The sequence below is a fragment of the Neovison vison genome, chromosome 1 (genome assembly GCF_020171115.1).
Source record: "Neovison vison isolate M4711 chromosome 1, ASM_NN_V1, whole genome shotgun sequence".
NCBI classification, from domain to species: Eukaryota; Metazoa; Chordata; class Mammalia; order Carnivora; family Mustelidae; genus Neogale; species Neogale vison.
In genome coordinates this window covers 136,462,355-136,483,511 of record NC_058091.1, presented here as the reverse complement: position 1 = coordinate 136,483,511, position 21,157 = coordinate 136,462,355, and the positions used below count along the sequence as shown (strand labels likewise).

General features: G+C 45.8%; 1 protein-coding gene across 8 annotated transcripts in view; it reads right to left on the bottom strand.

Annotated features, from left to right (window-relative positions):
* Positions 1–14,269, bottom strand: part of SIRT5 (sirtuin 5) — a 36,086-nt gene extending 21,817 nt beyond the window's left edge. For 2 of the 8 annotated variants that reach the window (XM_044259167.1, XM_044259233.1), the window contains exons 1-3: positions 13,888–14,084; positions 7,059–7,208; positions 3,321–3,454 (exon numbers count right to left, since the gene is read on the bottom strand). In XM_044259167.1, coding sequence (XP_044115102.1) covers positions 3,321–3,454; positions 7,059–7,173 — 249 coding nt within the window. In that variant the 5' untranslated portion in view covers positions 7,174–7,208; positions 13,888–14,084. The other 6 variants (XM_044259222.1, XM_044259204.1, XM_044259177.1 and 3 more) reach the window with 6 other exon arrangements.
* Positions 14,270–21,157: the final 6,888 nt, after the last annotated feature.

Sequence of the window (21,157 nt, the reverse complement as noted above, 5' to 3'; positions counted from 1 at the left end):
TCAGGCTCTCTGCTCAGCAGGGAGCCTGCTTCCTCCTCTCTCTGTCTCTGCCTGCCTCTCTGCCTGCTTGTCTGTCAAGTAAGTAAATAAAATCTTAAAAAAAAAAAAAAGTAAAAGATAAGGTGAAAAAAATTCCTATTTATCTATGTGTGAAAATTCACATGCTGCTAATGAAGAGGCTGGCTTTCTGGTACCTGGCGCAGGGGGTAAACTCGCTTCAAGGCAGCTCGTCTTTACGCCCACGAATGGTTACGGTATCTTTACGGCATGTTCAGTATTACAGTCATATTTGTCCTGCGGTATTAGACACACTGTTACATTTTTTTAAAAACCACCTACCTGTGAGGATGGGTTGATACAGTTTCTCCATTTGGGAGAAAGAGAGGTTGACTGCATTGTAGCATAATTCTTTGAATGCAAAGTCATAGAACAGTAAAAAAAGGGACACATTATTAATTTTATATTAAATATTACTCGCTTTACGCCTATGTGAGGGTAAGCTGGCTGCTTCCGTCCAAGTCTTGCTTGTGACAAACACAACGTGTTCTCAGGTGATGCTGGTGATGGGGATGACATGCCTTTCTTGCCAGACAGTTGTTAGAGTCTCACGTTTACACGCACGCACGCACGACGGACCAGCGTATGAAGTATATGGCACGATCCTTATTTATGACTCATGAAGTGGACCAGCACGGAGACTTCAGCCCTGCTGCCTTCATGATGAGAGGGCTGAGGAGGACGAGGGAAGGCAGGCACTGCTGTCCCGGGGACGGGAGACGCAGAGGAGGTCGGAGGGAGGCAGGCACACTGAGGGTAACTTTACAGAAATACACCGAAACTTCGGTCCAGCTTCTTTGCCGTCTCCTTTCTCTGAAAATGGTTCCATACGGTACCAAGCCTTCTTCCACCATTTGCCTTAGTGTCAGTGCCTGAGCCCATGTCAGAAAAGAAGTCAGAAATCATCCTGGATTGTTGGAACCCTTCTGCCAGGCCATCTACTGTCCCTTTGACTTCTGCGCGGCTTCCAAGTCCTCCCCCCTCTGTCTGGCACTGGTTCAGAAGCTCTCGTCTTCATCAAGTTGTCCTCTGTTCATTCCTCTGCCGTGGTGTCTGCTAGCGCTTGAATTTCTCCAAGACCTAAATCTTTTTTCTTTTTTTAAAGATTTATTTATTCTAGAGAGACAGAGAGGGAGCCTGTGCATGTGCAGGGGAGGGGCAGGGGGACGGAATCTCAAGCGGACCCCGCACTGAGCGTGGAGCCCAATGCGGGGCTCGATCTCATCACCCTGAGATCACCACCTGAGCTGAAACCACGAGTCGGATGCTTCACTGACTCAGCCACCCAGGTGCTCCCAAGACCCCAATCTTAAAGCCCTTAGTCCCCCACCTTTTCTGCCACACCCACAGTCTTTTTCATGGCTTCCTTGATTGCCTGTGTTGTAAATCCTGAGAAGTCATGCGCAACATCGGGAAGCAGTTTTCTCCTGCAGGAATTTGTTGTTCTGGGCTTTACGGTTTTAGCGGCTTTGTCTCTAACAACAATTGCATCTTTACTGGTGTAATCCTTGCAGACTTTCACGATGTTCTCTCTGCCGGGGTTCCTTTCCCTAGCACTGGCAATCCTTTCCCTAGAGCTCCGTGTGTCAGGAGCCTTAGCAGTCCTTATGACCCCCTGACCTACAGGCTGAATTGGAGACGATGTGTTTGAGGGGCAAGTAGACCAGTCTGACGACTCCAATGTTGAACTCCTGGGCTTCTGGGTGGCCAGGGGCATCGTCCAATTTCTAAGGAATGTTAAAAGGAAGTCTCCTTACTGGCAAGGTACTTCATCGACGGGACCCTCCAGAAACAGGATTCTTGCAGTCCAGGCCTTCTTGTACAACCAGAGGACTAGCAGCTGGTATTTCTCTTTTCCCTTCAAAACTCGGGAGTTATCAGCTTTATAGAGAAGGGCTGCCCTGATCAGGAACCAGAGTGCATTTCTATCAAACTGCAGAATTGGCCTTTCCCTTCCTGCCTTAAATCCCAGCCATCACTTCTGTTTCTTACTAATCAACATCCTTTGTAGCATTCTCTCCCCCAGAATGGGGCACTTGTGTCTGTATTAAAAACCTGTTCAGGGGCGCCTGGGTGGCTCAGTGAGTTAAGATGCTGCCTTCGGCTCAGGTCATGATCTCAGGGTCCTGGGATCGAGCCCCGTGTCGGGCTCTCTGCTCAGCAGGGAGCCTGCTTCCTCCTCTTTCTGCCTGCCTCTCTGCCTGCTTGTGATCTCTCTCTGTCAAATAAATAAATAAAATCTTTAAAAAAAAAAAGAAAAAACCTGTTCAGGCAGACACACTCTCTCTAAAGCGATCTTCTTAATGGTACCTGGGAACTTATCTGCTGCCTCTTGGCTGGTAGAAGCTACTTCTATTAGCTTCGCTTTTTTTTTTTTTTAATCCAAACCTCTTTCTAAGATTATCCAACCATCTTTTGCTGAATTCTCCAGCTTTAGATCCTTTACCTTCTTTCTTCTGTAAGTTCGCTCTGTCTCAAATCACCTTAGAGTCTGTGGGTGTACCTTTCTTATAGCAATCCCCAACCAGCATCAAAGCTGCATTTTCAGGATGAGATAAAAATGCATTTCACAGGGCGCCTGGGTGGCTCAGTGTGTTAGGCCTCTGCCTTCGGCTCAGGTCATGATCTCAGGGTCCTGGGATCGAGCCCTGCTCAAATAAATAAATAAAATCTTTAAAAAAATATATGAAAAGTACACAGGAACTTTAAAAAAATGTGTAATCCTGGGTGCCTGGGTGGCTCAGTTGGTTAAGTGACTGCGTTCAGCTCAGGTCATGATCCCGGAGTCCCGGATTGAGTCCGGAGTTGGGCTCCCAGCTCCGTGGAGAATCTGCTTCTCCCTCACACCTTCTCCCCTCTCATGCTCTCTCTCACTCTCTCTATCTCAAATAAATAAATAAAATCTTTAAAAAAAAGTATAATCCTGACTTACAATATCTGTAGAAACGTGATTAACTATGATAACCAAGATTTCTCTGACTCCAATTTAATTACTAGAAGAAATTTAAATTGTTATTAAATTGTTAATAAATACAATCTATACAGATCTAGAAAGTAAGGAAAGTGGCTGCTTTGCTTACATCTGAGCCCTTAATCATACACAATTTGTACTGCTGCCAAAGTAACCAAGACGGGAGAGTCGTGGTTAATTTCGTAACTTCGCCCCCCACGACGCACATAGGGCCCCAAGTCAGGCTCTGCCGTGGATTCATTCAGAAGAACCCCGCGGTGTTCCAGGGAAGAACCCTGGAAACATGGCTCACCTGAGCTTGCCATCTTCTCCAGTAGCCCCCGGCTCCTCGGAAAGTCGGGACTCCGCTCTCAGCACTAACGCCAGCCCCTGAAAGGATGACTATGTGCTTTGCTTTCGCAAAAAGCTTCCGAAAATCAGCCATATCTAAAGAGAGAATAAAATCTTCCTAAGTCCCGTGTACCATGTGGACATTTATATCCTGTATCAGTTGTTCATATTTTGACATGACCTTCCGTGAAATGATACTTTAGGATCTTCAAATAAAAATCATTCCTGTACCAGGGGCACCTGGGTGGTTCAGTTAGTTGAGTGTCCGACTCTTGATTTCGGCTCAGGTCATGATCTCAGGTTCGAGAGATCAAGACCTGCATCAGGCTCCACACTGAGCATGGCGTCTGCCTGAGATTCTCTCTCCCTCCCTCTTCTTGCTCATGAGCTCGCTCTCTCTCTACAATAAATACATCTCTAAAAAAATAATAAAATAAAATAGATACAAATCTTTAAAAAAATCATTCCTGTACCATGAAGATGCCGTCCCTGGGCCTGATGGACGACTGTGTAGCATCTTAAAGAAGCAGGACACACGCCATTGGCTTTGATGCTCAGCTCCACCTCCTGTCCATCCACGTGAGAAGTGATGGACTGCCCCTCTGCTTTTCTGGCTGTTTGATGTGCTCGATAGAGTTTTCCCGAGAACAGGCTGCTACAAAGATTTTTAAAAGCTAATGGATGGGAAAACATCCTCTTCATAACAGTAAAAACAAGGTACTGTGGGGAGGGGGCGGGGGGGCTAACCTCATGCCCACTGGACTCCTAAACCTTCCCTTCCTTCCCAAATCCTGTTCCCTTTGGGGATCTTGCTAATTTCCGCTTCCTTTGGCATCATTACAAGGTGAGAGTGAGAACCCCTCCCCCATGAACAGATGCTCTGCTCCAAACCTAGACATGTAACCTTCTCCTTACAACGCAAGTAAGAGCTGGACCCTTCAATGTGACGTCACCAGAGACTTGGGGTAACAGAAGAGAGTTGAACACAGCGAATACTGTGATGGCAGGTAACAATGGTCACAGACTGTGGCTTGCTCCCTAGTTCTGCATCTCCAGGCATTGTCCCACTCGCTCTCTGGCCATGAGGGGCAGCAACCACCATTTTGTGAGGGCTCCCTGTGCTGCTGGCTCTGTGCCAAGCACTGTACATGGAGTATAATGTAGAATCTGTCCCTGCAACCAATGTCCTCATCCCAGGTTCAGAATGAGGAGCTAGACTTGGAAATGCCATTGTTCCTCCCGGGCGACAAAGAGGATAGGCCAAGGCATGTGGCTGAGCGACACCCTTCTTTCCCAGGCACCGTGGCTCTGCAGGCCCTCATTCGGGGGCTACGTAAGTGCTATGGCCCCAGCAGGCCAGGCCCAAGAGTACAGAGCTGAGTATAGCTGCCAGGAGAAGAGACTCCCTCTTCTGCCCTGCCCTGGGAGCAGCAAATGCCAAAGTGGTGTTGCCCGTGGCCCTGACACAGACATCCTCTAACCTATGCTAACGCACTGCAGATTTTGGTAAAAATACGAGTGATTCTTCAGCTGATGCAGCAGGTTTTCTGGGCTCCCCCTCCCCCCGGAGGCAATGGTGACCGAGGAGAATCCCGAGAATGAAGGAGCATCCCGAGAGATGGAACCCAGGACAGGCAGGATGGAAAAAAGGAAAGAGAGAGGGATTGGTGCGGAGGGATGATGAACTCAGATATGAACGGGAACGTGACTTCACCTTGTATCCTGAGCTGGTAAGACAGATCCTGTCACTCTCCCAGGAGACCTCCTCCCTTCTGAGGCCTCATCCTTGTAAGCTCAGAGTCACTTCCATGACTGGCCCATGACTGTGAATCTTAATAAAGGCCCCACCCCTTCTCCCCCTGTCTGGCTGCTAGTGGGAAGGCACAGGGAGTAAAAGCAGACTCTGAGAGACAAAGAAGCAGAGGCTCCAGCTCCCTCTCCCACCACATTCTTGAAGCTTCCTGAGATCACGATTCCAGCAGCATAAGTCCTAAAGGAATGAAGGTGGGTGCAGGCACACTATACCCTTGTCCTTGGGCCATAACTGGCCCAGCCATGTGGCAGCCATGGCAAAGCTCCGCTCATGCTTACATCCCCTTTGGAGATAGACCAGTGTGACAACTGAGGCACACTAAAGCTGTCCCACCAGGAAGAATTCAAAAAAAGAAACCCAATCTGGGTGGATTGGAATGTGCAGTCTGATTGAATCTCCTGAAAGGACAAGATGACAAGACGCTTAATAAGAAAAGGTACAAGTATTTGACCAGGGACTATGTGTGTGACTCCTGGCTTCAAACCCTACAAATGTCCTCAAGGACTTTGAAATTCACCTATAAAGCTTTCCCTAGCCCTAACCACCTTTTTTTTTTTTTAAATCTGAAATGTAAACTCCATCATCCTACTGAGGAATAGATCCTAGGTCAAAGTGACTTGTATTAAGATCTCACTCTATACAACTTCTAGAAACAAAAAGGTCAACTCAGATTTGGTTCTTAGAAAATGGGTTGTAAATATAATAATGTTAATGTGGTAGAAAATCTTTGAGAAGGGGGTGGGGAGAAGAAGAAAAGAAAATAGGCATTTCCCAACTACTAAGTGAAAACACCCATATGTATTGTAGTTTTAAACCGAGACGGCCCACTCTGGGTGGAAGTCAGGCACACACTTAGCCTCAAAGAGCCTGCCCTGTTCTCCACAGCCAGGATCACCAAGGGATTCAGTTGTTTGTCATCCCTGAGCTTGGGCAAAATGGAAGGAGGAGCTGCTACGTCTTGAGCACAATTGTGGTATTAGAAAAAGTTATTCAGGGGCGCCTGGGTGGCTCAGTGGGTTAAAGGCTCTGCCTTCGGCTCAGGTCATGATCCTAGGGTCCTAGGATCAAGCCCTGCATCGGGCTCTCTGCTTAGCAGGGAGCCTGCTTCCTCCCCTCTCTCTCTCTGCCGGCCTCTCTGACTACTTGTGATCTCTGTCAAATAAATAAAAAACTTTTTTTTAATTTTTTGAAAAAGAAAAAGTTATCCAGAAGTTGAAAAAGAAATTAACTTGGCCTTTTGATGCCATCCTAAAGCACATCTCATAGGCCCACAGAAGATCCTTTATTATACAAATCTGTTAGGCTCTGTAGTCACTACAGACTAAGGGCCCAGGTAGAGATAGGAATAGTACCTGCACAGTAGAACATGAACTCCATATTAGCCTGTAGGACAAACTCCAGCTCTCCCCTCTTGCTGAGAGGGGAGGGCTTTAAAAGACAAATCCAGGGGCATCTGGGTGGCTCACAGGGTTAAGTGTCTGCCTTTAGCTCAGGTCATGATCTCCAGGTCCTGGGATAGAGCCCTGCTCAGCCGGAAGCCTGCTTTTCCCTCTCCCTCTGCTCTCTCTGTCTCCGTCTCTCAAATGAATAAATAAAATCTTTAAGAAAATAATAATAATAAAAAGACAAATCCCATGTGAGAAGCTTGAATGCAAATATTCTGGGAGAAGCAATAAAATGTTTCTGAAGGACTTCAACTTGACCACAGAGAGATGATCTTAGACCTATCCTGCAAGGGGTTTGCCTGAGGGGAGAACACCGGTGTGGCTTTCTCTAAAATCTTGCCCAGGACCCACTCCACTAGCCACATTCCCTCTCAAAGCGCAGGAACTCTCAGGTTCTTCACATTCTACCAGAGACTGGGGTGACATGCTGAGGAAGACCTACTTGAACTTGGTCGAGCCATTGTTGGGCAAATCCGGGTTCCAGAGGAGGCTTGAGATTTCAGTCCACAGTATAGCCCATAAAGTAATCGGCGGGGAAGGATCTGAAGAGGTTGCATCAGGTTTCCTTTGTGACACAAATTCCTGAGTTGGGCTTTAGAAAAAAACCACAGAAACAAACAGAATCAGCTTATAGTTGTACATATGTATGTAAGGATGCCCTTTACAAAAATCACAAGTAACAGATAGGGAAGGTATTCCTCTTTTAAACCAATGGTTTCCCAAGCGCCCTGGGGCAGTGGTTCTCAAACTCTGGTCCCCACACCACCAGCAGCCTTGGTTGGCAGCACCTGAGATCTCTTGTTAGAAATGCAAGGTCAGGGGCTCTACCCCAAACCCACCGAATCAGAAACTTTGCAGCTGGGGCTCATGTCTGTCCCCATTGATTCCGATGAATGCTCAAGTTTGGGAAACACTACCTTACAGGCTGGGGAAGGCGTGAGATGCGAAAAATCGCTTGAAAAACGAGTTCTGCTACTTCTTAAAAGGTATGAAAAAAGTAAGAAAAAGGTAGGTCTTCTCAATTTTTGGCCAAAATACAGTTTCTATGAGAATGTAAATTCTGAAAATGGAGCCAGGCAGAGAAGACATGGCTGTCCTATGACAACAAATAAGATCTAGAAGACATCAAGTCAAAGGAACCTGTGACTTCAAGCACATTTAGTAAATTTTGATCCATCCCTGAGGAATTTTGTGAAAGAAAAGCAGTCAATATTTGGATCAATGACACCAACAGGGTAATTGGCAGGGCTGACTTCTATCTGGTGTTGTAAGAATTCAGAATTAAAGGTCTGTAGATCTAGAAAACAGAAAAATAACACATTTACCAAAAATTTACACAATCATGTCTGTCAAAATCCACAGAACACCACACTTTAAAAAAGGTTAATTTTCCTGCAGTGAAGTATAAGATTGTTTAAAAATAAAATGGGCAGAAAAAATATATTTTTTTAAATGGGCATAGGGTTTCAGTTCTGTGAAATGAGAGTTCTGGAGATTGGTTATGCAACAATGTGAATGTACTTAACACTACAGAACTGTCCCCCTAAAAATCACAAATTTTTTGGCTATGTATATTTTACTACAATTAAAAAAAAAAAAACAAATGCACAAAGTGATTAAATGTGATTTGCTGGCTAATTCAGTATTTATAAGCAGACAGTTCACCAACTTCAGAAGCAACAGCAGGTATCCGCAGGGTAGAGGATATTGAGAGAAGTTAAAATAAATGTCTGGAAGACGAGGCTGAAAAACCTGTTATGAAAAAAAAATTTTTAATGAAAAATAAATAAAACAAATAAAAAAATTTTTAAAAGCCTGTTAGTGACAAGTCAGGTCCACTCCACAAATCATTCCAATGTGCAGATGTCACATGTTTAAAATTTAAAAAATAAAGACCTTCTCTCTAACCTTTAATTTTTTCACTTTTTTTTTTTTTTTTTTAATGTAAGCGCTACACCAAGCATAAGGCTTGAAAACACAATCCCAAGATAAAGAATTGCATGCTCTACTGAGTGACCCAGCCAGGCATCCCAAGACATTTTCTAGAACCTTGAGTCATTTCCAGAATAAATGTTGAGGGGGGAAAAGCCAGATGCAAACAGTGTTTTGTAAGAGAAAGGGAAGGAGATAGAAGTATACACCATAGTACTTATCTGCACTTGCATTAAAAAGGGGGGAAATTCCCAATTAATTAGTAAAAAGAGTTGGAGGTGGGGTGGGAAACAGGATGTTAGAGACTTGAGAAGCAGCAGAGATTTTCAGTACATGTGTTTGTACGTTGTTTACAGTGTCCACGTTCTCCAGCTAAAGACCACAAACACACCCGTGGTCGAGCAAGTTGCAAGGACAGAGAACCGCAATATGAAGACGTACAGGGTGTCAGAACAGTGACAGAAAGGATTTATTACAGGATCGGAGCTTGGGTTAGCGAGGTGAGGGAGATGTCCTGGAGGGCAGGCTTCGTTATGGACTGCAAGCCATCAGGAGACAGGATACCTTGGTTATCCTAGTGTGTCTTACCTAAAAAGTACAATGAGTGAAACAGGGTTTGAGTTGGATTCGAGAGCAGCAGTTGCTCCTAGCCAGGATAGGAGGATGTTTTGTCATTTTTTGTGGTTTAGAAAATGTTCTTGTTTTTGTCTGGGTTCAGACCTAATTACGGAGTTGTTTTGTTTTTACACTGATTCACTGTGGTCATGGGGGAGCCTTGTCTGATGTCGGTGTCCTGTGAACACTATGTTCAACAGAACACCAGGGTCCACGGCATAGCGCCAGGACAGAAAATACGGAAGCAAACCACATGTTCATCGACTTATAAAGGGGTTAAAGAAAAAAACACACACACACACACACCACACACACACAAAAGAACTGTGGTTCATCCATTCGACAAAATACTATTCCACAATGAAAAGAGCAAACTGCGAATACACACAAAAACATGGGTGAATTTTAAAAGTATTATGCAATAGTAACTTGAAAGAAGAAAAACCTAGCAGACCCTACCTTAACTGAGTGATCAAAATGAACATCACCAGTCATAAGACACACTGGCTTCATCTACTTCCTTAGAGGATACAGTGAGAAGGGCAAAATCTCACTTCTCCCCCAAAATGCATTAGTTCTACTAAGAATACGTCAGAGAAACTCCAACTGAGGAAGCATTCTCCAGCAAAATTGGCCAGTACTCTTCAAAAAAAAGTTACCAAGTTTATGAAAAATAAAGACTGGGCACTTGTCCCAGGTTGCAGACTAAAGAGATATGACAAGGAAATGCACTGTGGTATCTGGGTTCGATACAAGACATGAAAAGGGACACTAGTGGGAGAAATGGCAAAATTTGAATGAAACCTGCAAAATTAGCGAACAGTACCGAGTAGCGAATAGTCAATGTCAATAGTCGGTGTCAATGTCCTGGTTTAGATCCTTGTTTTCTAGATTGGTAAGATGATAATCTTAGGGGAAACTGGATGAATAGTATCTGGGAACTCTGTGTACTCTCTTTGCAACCTTTCTGTAAACCAAAAATTATTTCAAAGCAGTAAGAAATAAAGAAAAGCATTATGCTAAGCAAAAGGAAGCCAGAATCCAAACCCCACACATATTTAAGAAATATTTATGAAATATTATATAGCAAATATTATATATCAAAACTATAGGTACAGGAATCACATCCAGAAATCATATCCCTGGCTTCCCGGGCCTAGGAGAGTAGGGAGGCAGGGAGGGCCAGGGAACTTTTTCAGGCAGTGGAAAATTCTGTGTTGTTATTTTGTGGTGTTTTCATGGAACTGTATAAAAAGAAGGGTGAAATTTCATAACACCTAAGTTGTATTTCAGTAAACCTCACTTAAAAACAAGAAGCAAGCATGTTGACAAATTTTCATCAATATCTGTCTCTGCTATAATGAAAAAGACTAGATAAGAAGTTTGGAATTGGGAAAAAGAGAGTAGGTTAGAAAAAAAAACGTTATAGTTCTGGTTTCCAGAACCTTGTGGGACAAGACCCTCTGGCTGCCAGGAGGCTCTCTGCAGAGAAGGAACACAGGTCAGAGCCAAAGGGAAGACCAAAAAAGGCCCCTAGCTGACTAGCTGCTGAGGGAGCAGGTGAGCTGACTTGGGGGGCAGCCTGCAGACCACAAAGGGATTGTTGGACCATCACAAAGATCAGAAAAATAAAAAGGTGCCCTTTTGAAAGGATGCATGGGGAAAATGGCTTGGTATGATTTTCAACCAGCATGGGCATCACAGGCTTTTGACAAACTTCAATTTATCTGGAAAAACTAATTATTTGAAACACCTTGGTAAGGAACAAGAGAGGTATTATAACAGTTTATTTTTAATTATGGGAAATTTTAAATATATACAAAAGTAGACTGGCATAGTGAACTCTTAGGCTCCCGTCATCCAGTTTCAGTAATTATCAAGAAAAGATGCATTTGAGGATCTCAGATCAATCTGAGGCTTTAAGATACTGTCATAGAGGATCATTGTTAAACTTGCACATCTTGATAAAAACTGGGAAAACTGAAGTTCCCAATACTCTCTAGCTAGACCAAAACCTTCTTACATACTGCTTGAAGTTATTTATGCAATCATTTTTAGCTTAATATATGTCTTTAGCTATTTCTCTCAAAGATGAAGAAGTCTGATTCCATTGCTGCTTTCTAGTACTTAAATTTGGAGACATCAGTTTGTTCCAGAAAATTCTTTTCTTCTTCTGTAGGTTTTCAAACGTTTGCAAACATTCCTACTTCCTGTCAAAGGCTTCTAGATAACTCCTGAATAAATTGCAGTATTTTTTTCAGACAGGAAGGCAGGATTTTAAAAGTCATTAAGAACTTTAAAGAATTTAAGGAATTAAAATCCCATCAACAGAGGCATCAACAAAAAAGCAGCTAGAGATACTGCTCTTTGTCTAAATTTTTCTGCAAGAGGGTCTCAATAATGGGTCTTCTACTGAATTGCTATGAAATGAAGACAAATCTTCATTCTGTTTTGAGCATGAGTATTGAATTTGTTGCTAATTATCAACAGTTGTCAAAAATTTGAGAATACTGGAGTGCCAAGCTGGCTCAGTCAGTAGAGTAGGCAACTCTGGATCTTGGGGTTGAGAGCTTGAGCCCCACGTTGGGTATAAAAATTACTTAATAAAATCGTTAGAAAATTTAAAAAAAAAAACTTGAGACTATTAGGGAATTTTTAATTATATGATTGACCAGATTAGGATATATTATCTGGATAAAATGTTACTGATTTTTCACCTAAGTTTTTCTATTCAAATGTTTTCATTATTGAGTAATAAAATTACTTCCACCCTGACACTGAACTCAAAATAATAAAGCAGGAAAAAGTTTTACTTGCTCATGTTTCAACATTTCCAAAAATCACGTTTCTAGATTCTCTGCCTAGGAAATGCAATTGCCAAGTACTTCTTGGGAAAACAGCTTTAGTTCTCATCTTATGTGAATTATGTCTAATGACAAACATGTATTATATAGATGCATGTATCTATATACTCATGGACTATATAACAATTAAAATGCTTTCTAAACATTATTTGTATTTCAAATCTTTTATCATACTAACTTATTATTTGTAGAATCTAAGTTTTTTGTGTCTATAAGAATCAGAAAATTTCTGGTCTTACAAAACCATTCTATTTCCTGTTTTATTAGTGAACATTTCACGTGATTTTTTTTTTTAAAGGATGTGGGAAATGTTTTACTAAATGTCCCATTAATTTAAAAAATGTTCTGCAAGTCCTTCATTGAATGTGCAAAGTAGAGATTAAATACTTTCAAAAATGTTTGGGGCACCTGGGTGGCTCAGTTGGTTAAGGGTCTGCCTTTGGCTCAGGTCATTATCTCAGGATCTCAGGGTCTCAGGGAGCCCCACGCAGGGCTCCCTACTCAGCGGGGAGTCTGGTTCTCCCTCTCCCTCTGTGCTACTAAACAAATAAAATATTTTAAAAAATAATAAAATAAATACAAAACGTTTACGTGTTTTTGAACAGTGCCACCTAAAATGCACTCTCAAGATCAGAAATGCTCAGAACAGAAGACTGTTTCCAAGATGTTCCCATAAAGTATTTACTGGAAGCATCTTCTGTGCCAACATTTATTTGATTTTCTAAGGGGGTCAGGGTGACCAGTGGTTCTACCTTCCACAAGCTTACAACCCTGTTCAAGTGGAAAAGCAAATTCCTCTGGCAGTACATCCACCGCTCTGGGTGAATGACAGTCCCCTGTTAATAAGACTTTTGAAATCACCTACTGAATTAGGGGGAAAAAAAAGAGGAAAAGAGGGACGCCTGGGTGGCTCAGTGGGTTAAGCCGCTGCCTTCAGCTCAGGTCATGGTATCAAGGTCTTGGGATCAAGTCCCACATCTGGCTCTCTGCCCTCTCTCTCTGCCTGCCACCCTGCCTACTTGTGGTCTCTGTCAAATAAATAAATAAAATCTTTTAAAAAAAAAAAAAAAGAGGAAAAGGTTTGTATGTTCCCTGTGGCACCCTACCAATTCTGAAAAACACAGTAAATGAAATGAAAGGTTGTATCAGGAATTTGAGATTTAAAAAAAATTTTTTTTCAGGAAAAACCAGTGATTTAAAACAGGAAGTGCAAAAACTTAAATAAATACTTTCTGACCTCCCTCTGAGCTAAGTTAGTGCTCTGTGCCCGTCCCCGGCTATGAACACTGCACAGTCCTCTCTGCCCTCCACCAACTGCTCTCGGCAAGGCTACCGGAGCCCAAGATCCGCCCTGCCAAACCCAGGGGTCGTCTGGCTCCTCCTCCTCGGCCACGTCCAGCCTCTGACCCCTTTGATCATCTCTCCAGCGAAGGTTTCCTTCTTCTGGTTTCCCAAAACCACGTTTTCCAGGTTTGCCTCCTCCTTGCCTGGGTCTCCCATCCTCGGACTGCATCCCCCTCCGATGCCCACCAAACGGCTCCCACCTCACTCGGCCACGCCCGGGCTCCGGAACTCTCCCCACGCCTTCTCCCCGCAAAGCCTCAGGCACCTTCTCCTTGACCCTGACCTCTCCCTCTCCCAGCTCACACTCCGGCCAGACTCGTCGGCAAGTCCTGAGGGCTCCCCCCTTTCAAGTCGGTCCCTGCTCCGACCCCTCCTCCCCAGCCCGCAGCCACCAGCCCGGCCGCCGTCCTCGGCCCCCCAGGCTGCTGCCAGCGCCCACACCGGCTCCCCTCAGACGGGACGCTCGGCTCCGAGCCCTCCCGCGGCTCCCCCTTCACAGCGGCCTACCAGGCCCACCTGCTCCGGCCGCGTGACTTTGAACCTGGCTTCCTGCCCCCTCCCTCGTCTCTCGGGCGGCAGCTGCCCGCAGGCTATGCTCGGAGAACACCCGGGCTCGGGGCTCCGCACGTGCCGCCGCCCAGCCCGGGGAGACTCGACTGGGGGCGCGGGTAATTCCCGCAGAAGCGGGGTCCGCTCCCCTCCCCCTCGCTCTCCCACCCGTCAAGGACCCCGGAAGGGGGAGCGCGCATGCGCCGTCTGGCCCCGCCTCCGCCCCGCCCCACCCCGCCCCCTCCCGCGGAGGTCCAGGGGCTTACGGCTCCAGGGCACGGGCTGGAGCCGAGGAAGGACGCGGAGTCCCGGGTCCTCGCGGAGACGCACCTGCAGGAGGCGGGACGGCGGCGGCACTGGCGCCGGGGCGGCCGTGAGGGCGGAGGGGAGGAGCAGGGACGGGGCGGGCGGGCACACCTGCCCCGCTGCAGCGGCCCCTGCCGGAGACCCAGCCCCGCGGCGCTCGCGAGCCCCCTTTCTGTGCCCCAGCGACGGTCTCTTTGCGGGACAGCGGAGGGACAGCGGAGCCGGGCTGGGGGCGGTGTCTTGCTGCGTCTTTGTGAGCATCCCCTATATGTCGTGAATGATTACCTGCCCCGCAGCTGGATTGCACACCCTCGGGACACAGCGTTTCAAATGTTGGGGCAGCTCTCCCTAAAACGCTGTTTCTAGGGATGGTTCGTTGGGTTCCCAGGCACCACCACTGCGATCGTTACCTGCGTGTCCGAAGGGAACAGTTTGAGGGTCTCTAGGATTCGGTGACCCAGGTGGCTCCACGTGTCTGAATCCCCTTAAAATCACTCCTCTTTCTCAGTTTTGATTCAGGCTTGCCACCTGCCCTTCTTTTCCTGCAGTGGAATTGTTCATGGGTGTGCCCAGGACGGGAACGGGAGGAACTCTGAAAACTTGGGAGCAAAAAAATGTTTCCTTGACATTTATTTTCCCTGTCTCAAACCTTCCTAGTCTGGCCAGAAATTCAGCCCACTTTGGGAACCCCTCTTGTTCCTGTAGGCTGTACCAGCCCCTCCGGGGGTTAGGGAGTCCAAGGATGTTGGGGGAGGCCCTCACATCTGGCCGTCTTTCCCTTCACGTGTAGATAGCACGGACATTGTGGCAGACTCTTGTAAGAACTTAACGCACATCAGCCAATTTAAATCTTCCCCACCATTGGATAAAAGAGATACAGTAATCCCCACTTTCAGGTGGGGAAACAGAAGCCCAGGGAGGTCAAGTAACTGTCCAGGGCAGAAAAGCTGTTGACAGAGCTAGGATTTGCATCTAAGTGCTTGGGCTCCAGACGCAAAGATCCAGGCTCCCACATCTCCTGCCTGTCATTAAGGTGTTGGTGCATTGCTTTTTGTGCATGTGAGATTAGTCATTAGGTGTTCATCTTTGCCTTGATTCAGACACTGGGAGTGCGGGGAGTTGGGGAGGCCCAGTGCTCCTCACTACAACCTTCCCAGGTCTGAAGGCCCCGCATGTAGCCCTTTGCCACCACCCACAAGTTCAGCCACCTCTGACACATGGCATTCCATCAGGGACCCAGAGCCTACACGACCTACAACTTGCCACCACACCACACCACCCCTCCACCCCATCCCTTCTTCCAGGCTTGGAAGAGCTGACTTCCTCGGAGCATCAGGCACCCTCTCCATCTTTTAAGCAACTCCAGCTTAATTTCTTGCTGACCTTGTTCTTCCGAAACAAAGACTGTGCCCTCTTGCTGGAATGTTCTTTCCCCATTCCCTCGAGAGCAACTCCTCTCGTCCTTCTGGTCCCAGGTCATTTGTCCGTTTCCTCAAGAAAGCCTTCTCTGACCCCAGCTCTCTCTAGCCCCCCATGTGAGACCCCTTGTTCTTGGTACATGTTCTGACAGCACCACGGCCGCTATCCCAGGGAAGATTCCAAATATATTTCTGCTTATTTGATTACATTTTTGCTCTCCCGCCAGGTTGTAAGCTTCCCTGAAGATGACCTTTTCGTCTGTTTGCTCACCAGGGAATTTCCAGTCCCTCACAATGCCTGACAGTGGATGGCCAGTTTATTAGTTCATTCAACATATATTACACGAATAAATGACCAAACTCTCAGGAAAGCAGCCTAGAATTCAGAGAATGATGGCTTGGCTATCTTTACCAAAATGAAGAAGCAAATTACTTTTTCTTTCATGTTGCTTCTGAGTCCCTGGCAACACAGAGCAAACCAAAAATAAACAAGCAAGAACAGTTTATCCGTAACTCACCCTATGGTGAGAAACTCTCCCCCAACCCTGACTTTTCTATCCTCTCAGAGTTACTCACTTCGCTGGTTATTCACACTGCCCGTCGAGGCTGAACTGTCCTCTGTCAGCCTCTGCTACAAACGCAGACGGGGATGTAAACATCCAACCTGGTGTCCTTTATCGACTGACTGATGTTGACATACTTGGGAGAAGGCCAAAGCTTCCAAAGGCTTTACCCAATACTAAGGGAGAACAGCAAGAAAATAGACAGCAAGGCTACAAAACTAAAAGAGATACACGCACACACAGTCAAGAAATCCCAGGCCCCCTAAATTTTCCATCTCCCAGCTTCCACCTGTTTCCACAATAACCCGCCAAGGTGATATTCAGCCCCACGCCCCCACTCCACCAGCCCCATGCATCCTGGGCCCTTCATGGAGAAAGACAAGAGACCAAGGCCCTCTCTGCCCAGGTTCTTAGGGATTCAGTGTGAGGCCGGAGGACTGGTTAGCCCCAAGAATGACCCTCCCCTAAGAGGGACCCAGCACACACAGCATCCAAAAGCTGTGGCTCTCTCCACTGTCAGCTGGCCAGCCCATCTGCACAGAATATGCCGCATATGATACGGCAACAATGCACGCAACTCCTGCTTAAGAAATAAAATTAAGGGGCGCCTGGGTGGCTCAGTGGGTTAAAGCCTCTGCCTTCGCTCAGGTCATGATCCCAGGGTCCTGGGATCAAGCCGCATCGGGGCTCTCTGCTCAGCAGGGGGCCTGCTTACTCCTCTCTCTCTGTCTGCCTCTCTGCCTACTTGTGATCTCTGTCTGTCAAATAAATGAATAAAATCTTAAAAAAAAGAAAGAAAGAAAATCAACATAAATAACGGAGCTGTGAGCTGTGGAAGACAGGAAATGGGGGGTCGAGGAGGAGTTTGCATGCTCTGCGGTGAGGGAAGCGGGGTTATAGGAAAAGGCTGCATCAGACAGCGATCTGGAGTAGTGAGGATGCAACCTTTTGACAGTGGATGGTAGCGTGTAAGGGAATCGGTGCTCTTATTCCTCATGTTTGTGATTATTAATAAAGGGAAACCTCACTAAAGCAGAGTCCAGAGGATAGAAGGGAGAGACTTACAACTCAATGTCAACTACAGGGTCAATTTTAGGCCCCCACAGAAGGATGGCCAATAGGAAAGAATCATCAATTACCCGCCCAACAGGGAAAAGATGTACATTGCATCTTCTACAAGAAATCCACTATCCCTGCAACCCAGCCAATGAGAAACCTTCATTACCCTGAACTCTCTTGCCTTTGTCCTATGGACTTCCATTCAGAATAATCTTTCCCAGCTTCCTCTTTCTTCTCCATGACACAACATTTTTTCCCCTCTCTTTTGTTGGGCTTCCCTGTGGTTTCGCGGCCGCTGACGTGTCCTGAATTGCAATTCTCTGCTTCTATTCCTGAATAAACCCATTTTTGCTGGAAAAATAACTGTTTTGTTTTTAAGATTAACACATCCAAGAGCCCTACTCTTTATTTTCATGTTCAAAGCCTGCATTTTAAAAAATTATTTTTATTAACATATAGTGTATTATTTGCCACAGGGGTACAGACCTGTGAATCATGAGGCTTACACACTTCACAGCACTCACCATAGCCCATGCCCTCCCCAATGTCCATCACCCAGCCACCCTATCCGTACACCCCCACCCCTCAGCAACCCTCAGTTTGTTTTGTGAAATTAAGAGTCTCTTACGGTTTGTCTCCCTCCTGATCCTATCTTGTTTCATTTTTTCCTTTCCTACTACCCCCCAACCACCCCCCCCTGCCCTGCCTCTCAAATTCCTCATATCAGAGAGATCATATGATAATTGTCTTTCTCTGATTGACTTATTTCGCTAAGTGTAATACCCTCTAGTTCCATCCACGTCGTCGCAAATCAAAGCCTGCATTTTTTTCTTTGTGTTTTGTTTTGTGGAGGCAACACCTTTTACCTTTTTAAAGCCATTGGAAGAATGGCAATGTGTCTCAATGGCCCCACTGAGATCAGGTATCCCAACTCTCCACACTTACTAGTGCTTACTATTGAACAGAGGACTGTTCCCACTTGTTGAGAAGGGGGAGGAATGGGGAAGGTGGGGAAGGTCCAGGTTCAAGGGCTTCTCTCCCCTTCACCCTGCTCCTTGGTCTCCAGATACTTCAAGGATAAGGATCTAAGTCCCAGCAGTGTCCAGATGCCCATTGATCCTTTGGTGGGAGACCCATAGAGTTTGGGGGGTTCTTTTAGCCATAGTTCCCCTGATGTAATCAAGTCCCCCTCAATTTCTGCTTGAACCTCTGCTGGCTGAGGCCATCTCTCCCTTGGCAGAAAGTCCACGAAACAGGAGCCTTTCAAAGAAAACCACCAGCCAACCCCCCTTTCATGGGGCCATATCCAGCCCATGAAAAACATGTAAGTCCTTTGCCTACCAAACCCTAGAAATGAAGGCATTCTTACACAACCCTCTTTGGTGTGTCACCTCAAGCCTGTCTAGCCTCATCTTCTCACCTTCAGGCTTTCTCAGGTATGTACCAAATATCGGTCCCAGAGTCTGTCCAGCAACAGGGCACACAGGTCAATCTCTGGGTGTGTATTGAAGCCCCCTCCTCAGTTGGCTGGAGGTGAGGACCGACTCCACTGTGCTGCCCCCATGATGGTACCGGAAAGACACCTATATTTTAACAACTATACCCAAAAGAGGTCTTTCCTTCAGTCCGCCTGCAGGCAGGTAAGCTGCTGATGATGGGTAACGGTAACAGTAGCTGACATTCCCTGAGCTTTCCTAAGTGCCAGCTTCTGTTCGGAACACTTTGCATGGATCTTTGAATCTTCACGAAGACACTCTGAGAGGCTGCTTTGATAATCTACCTTTTATAGAGAAGGAACCCAAAGCAGGAAAGGTTAGCTGATCTGCCCGTGGTCACGAGCTAGTAAGGGCAGAGTAAAGATTTGGACCTGGGCATTCTAGCACCTTACCCAGGCTATTGACCCCAGTGCCCCTGCACACATGCGTGATCTAACACTTCTCTTTATAAGGTGGGGATGTTTGTTACCTACTTTGTCCCTGACCTTCTGAATCTCAGCCAAAAGCTTGAGACCACCAGAAACCTTGCAATTAGTACCTCGATCCCATGATTAGTGTGTGTGCGTGTGTCTGTGTGCACACGCACACGTGTTTTCTTCTGATCCCTGCGCTGTCTCTATTTTCCCTGACTTGCTTTTCTGTTTTGGTCTGTCTTTCCTGTTGAAAACTTTCCACAAATATCTTGCAATCCTTGACTATGTGTTCATAAGGAAGACTCCAAAAATGTGATAGGATACTTGGGGTGTGGGAGGAGGAGGTGTCCACTGTTGGGCCTCATTGTAAGGCCACCGGATGAGGACAGAGCTAGTTCACCTGGGGGCGGAGGGGACAAAAATGTCCATCTCTGAGGCCTTCCCAGTCCTTTAAAGAAGAATTATACAACATCCTGCCAGTGGAGGATATTTCCCTTCCTGCCAGGGTTTGTGTGCTGGGTTGTGTAAGAATGCTTGGGGGGCAGTGAGAAGGGGAAAATTTAATATTTAGAATGTTAAAATTTCTGAATCTTTTCTCTGAATCCTCTCTTGTTTTCTTTCTCTCTCTTTTTTTCAGGACCTCCATCCTACCCCTTCCCATTCTGCTTATAATCCTCGAGTTCTCCCCCAGTCTGGTGCAATTTTTCCAAAGAATAAACCTCTTGCCATGTGCAGGGGCTGGTGGGGGTGGGGGGTGGTTAGAAGGATGGGAAAGAGACCTAAGGGGAGGAGAGAGGAAAGATGTTTAGGGTAGTTCCTTTTGTAGACTTTCAATCAGTCTCCATGGTTTCAGTCCCAAGACTTAGCCCCACCTTTCTAGCAACCTGGTAACTCCAATTCCTGAGCCTTCCAGGGCCTGGGGCATGGATCAGTAAATCGGCTTCCTTCTGGCTACAGGCCCTAGGCAGATGTCTGCAGGCAGCTTTCTTGGCTCTGGTCATCCATGGCTCCATCATCTTCTCATTGTCCCCCAAATTTGTTACTATTTCTTATAGTCTTATGTCCTCCCTGTGGATTTTAGAAAAACCTGCCCATTTGTCTTGCAAATATTTTCTCTGTTACTTGTCTCTTCATTTTCTTACAAGCCTCCTCCAAGGAACAGAGGTTTTAAGTTCTGATGAAGTCTAATTTATTAAAAAAAAAAAATACATATATATACATATATATGACTCATGATCTGATTTTTGTGCCTAAGTCATCTTTGCCTAAACTGAAATCACAAAGATTTTCTCCAGTGTTTTCTTCTATTTTTTTTAAGATTTTATTTATTTATTTGACAGACAGAGAGAGATCCCAAGTAGGTAGAGGCAGTAGAGAGAGAGGGGGAAGCAGGCTCCCCGCTGCGTAGACAGCCCGATGTGGGACTCGATCCCAGAACTCTGGGATCATGACCTGAGCCAAAGGCAGAGGCTTAACTGACTGAGCCACCCAGGCGTCCCTCCAGTGTTTTCTTCTAGAAGTGGCTTGTCGTATATGGTAACCTCGAGTCAAATGTGGCTGCTAAAATTTGAATTACTAAAATCTAATTAAATAAAATGACCAGTTTCTTAATCACATTAGTCACATTTCAAGTGCTTATTAGCCACATGTGGATACTGGCTATTATACTGAATGTTACAGGATAATACAACATTTTCCTCATTATAGAAAGTTCTACTGGAAAATGTTGCTGTAGAAGTTTAGTAGGTTCCCGCTTTGTGTTAAAACTGTGATCCATTTTGATCTCACTCCTGGGCATCTCAAGAGAAATGGAAACATAAGTCCACTGAAACACCTCAAGGCTAATGTTTCTAGCAGATGTACTCTTTAACGCCAAAACCTGGAAACCACCCAAGTACTCATCAGCTGTGAATGGATAAACCAATTGCACATTCTTACAAGGAGGTACTCCTCAGCAATGAAAAGGAACAAATGAATGACTT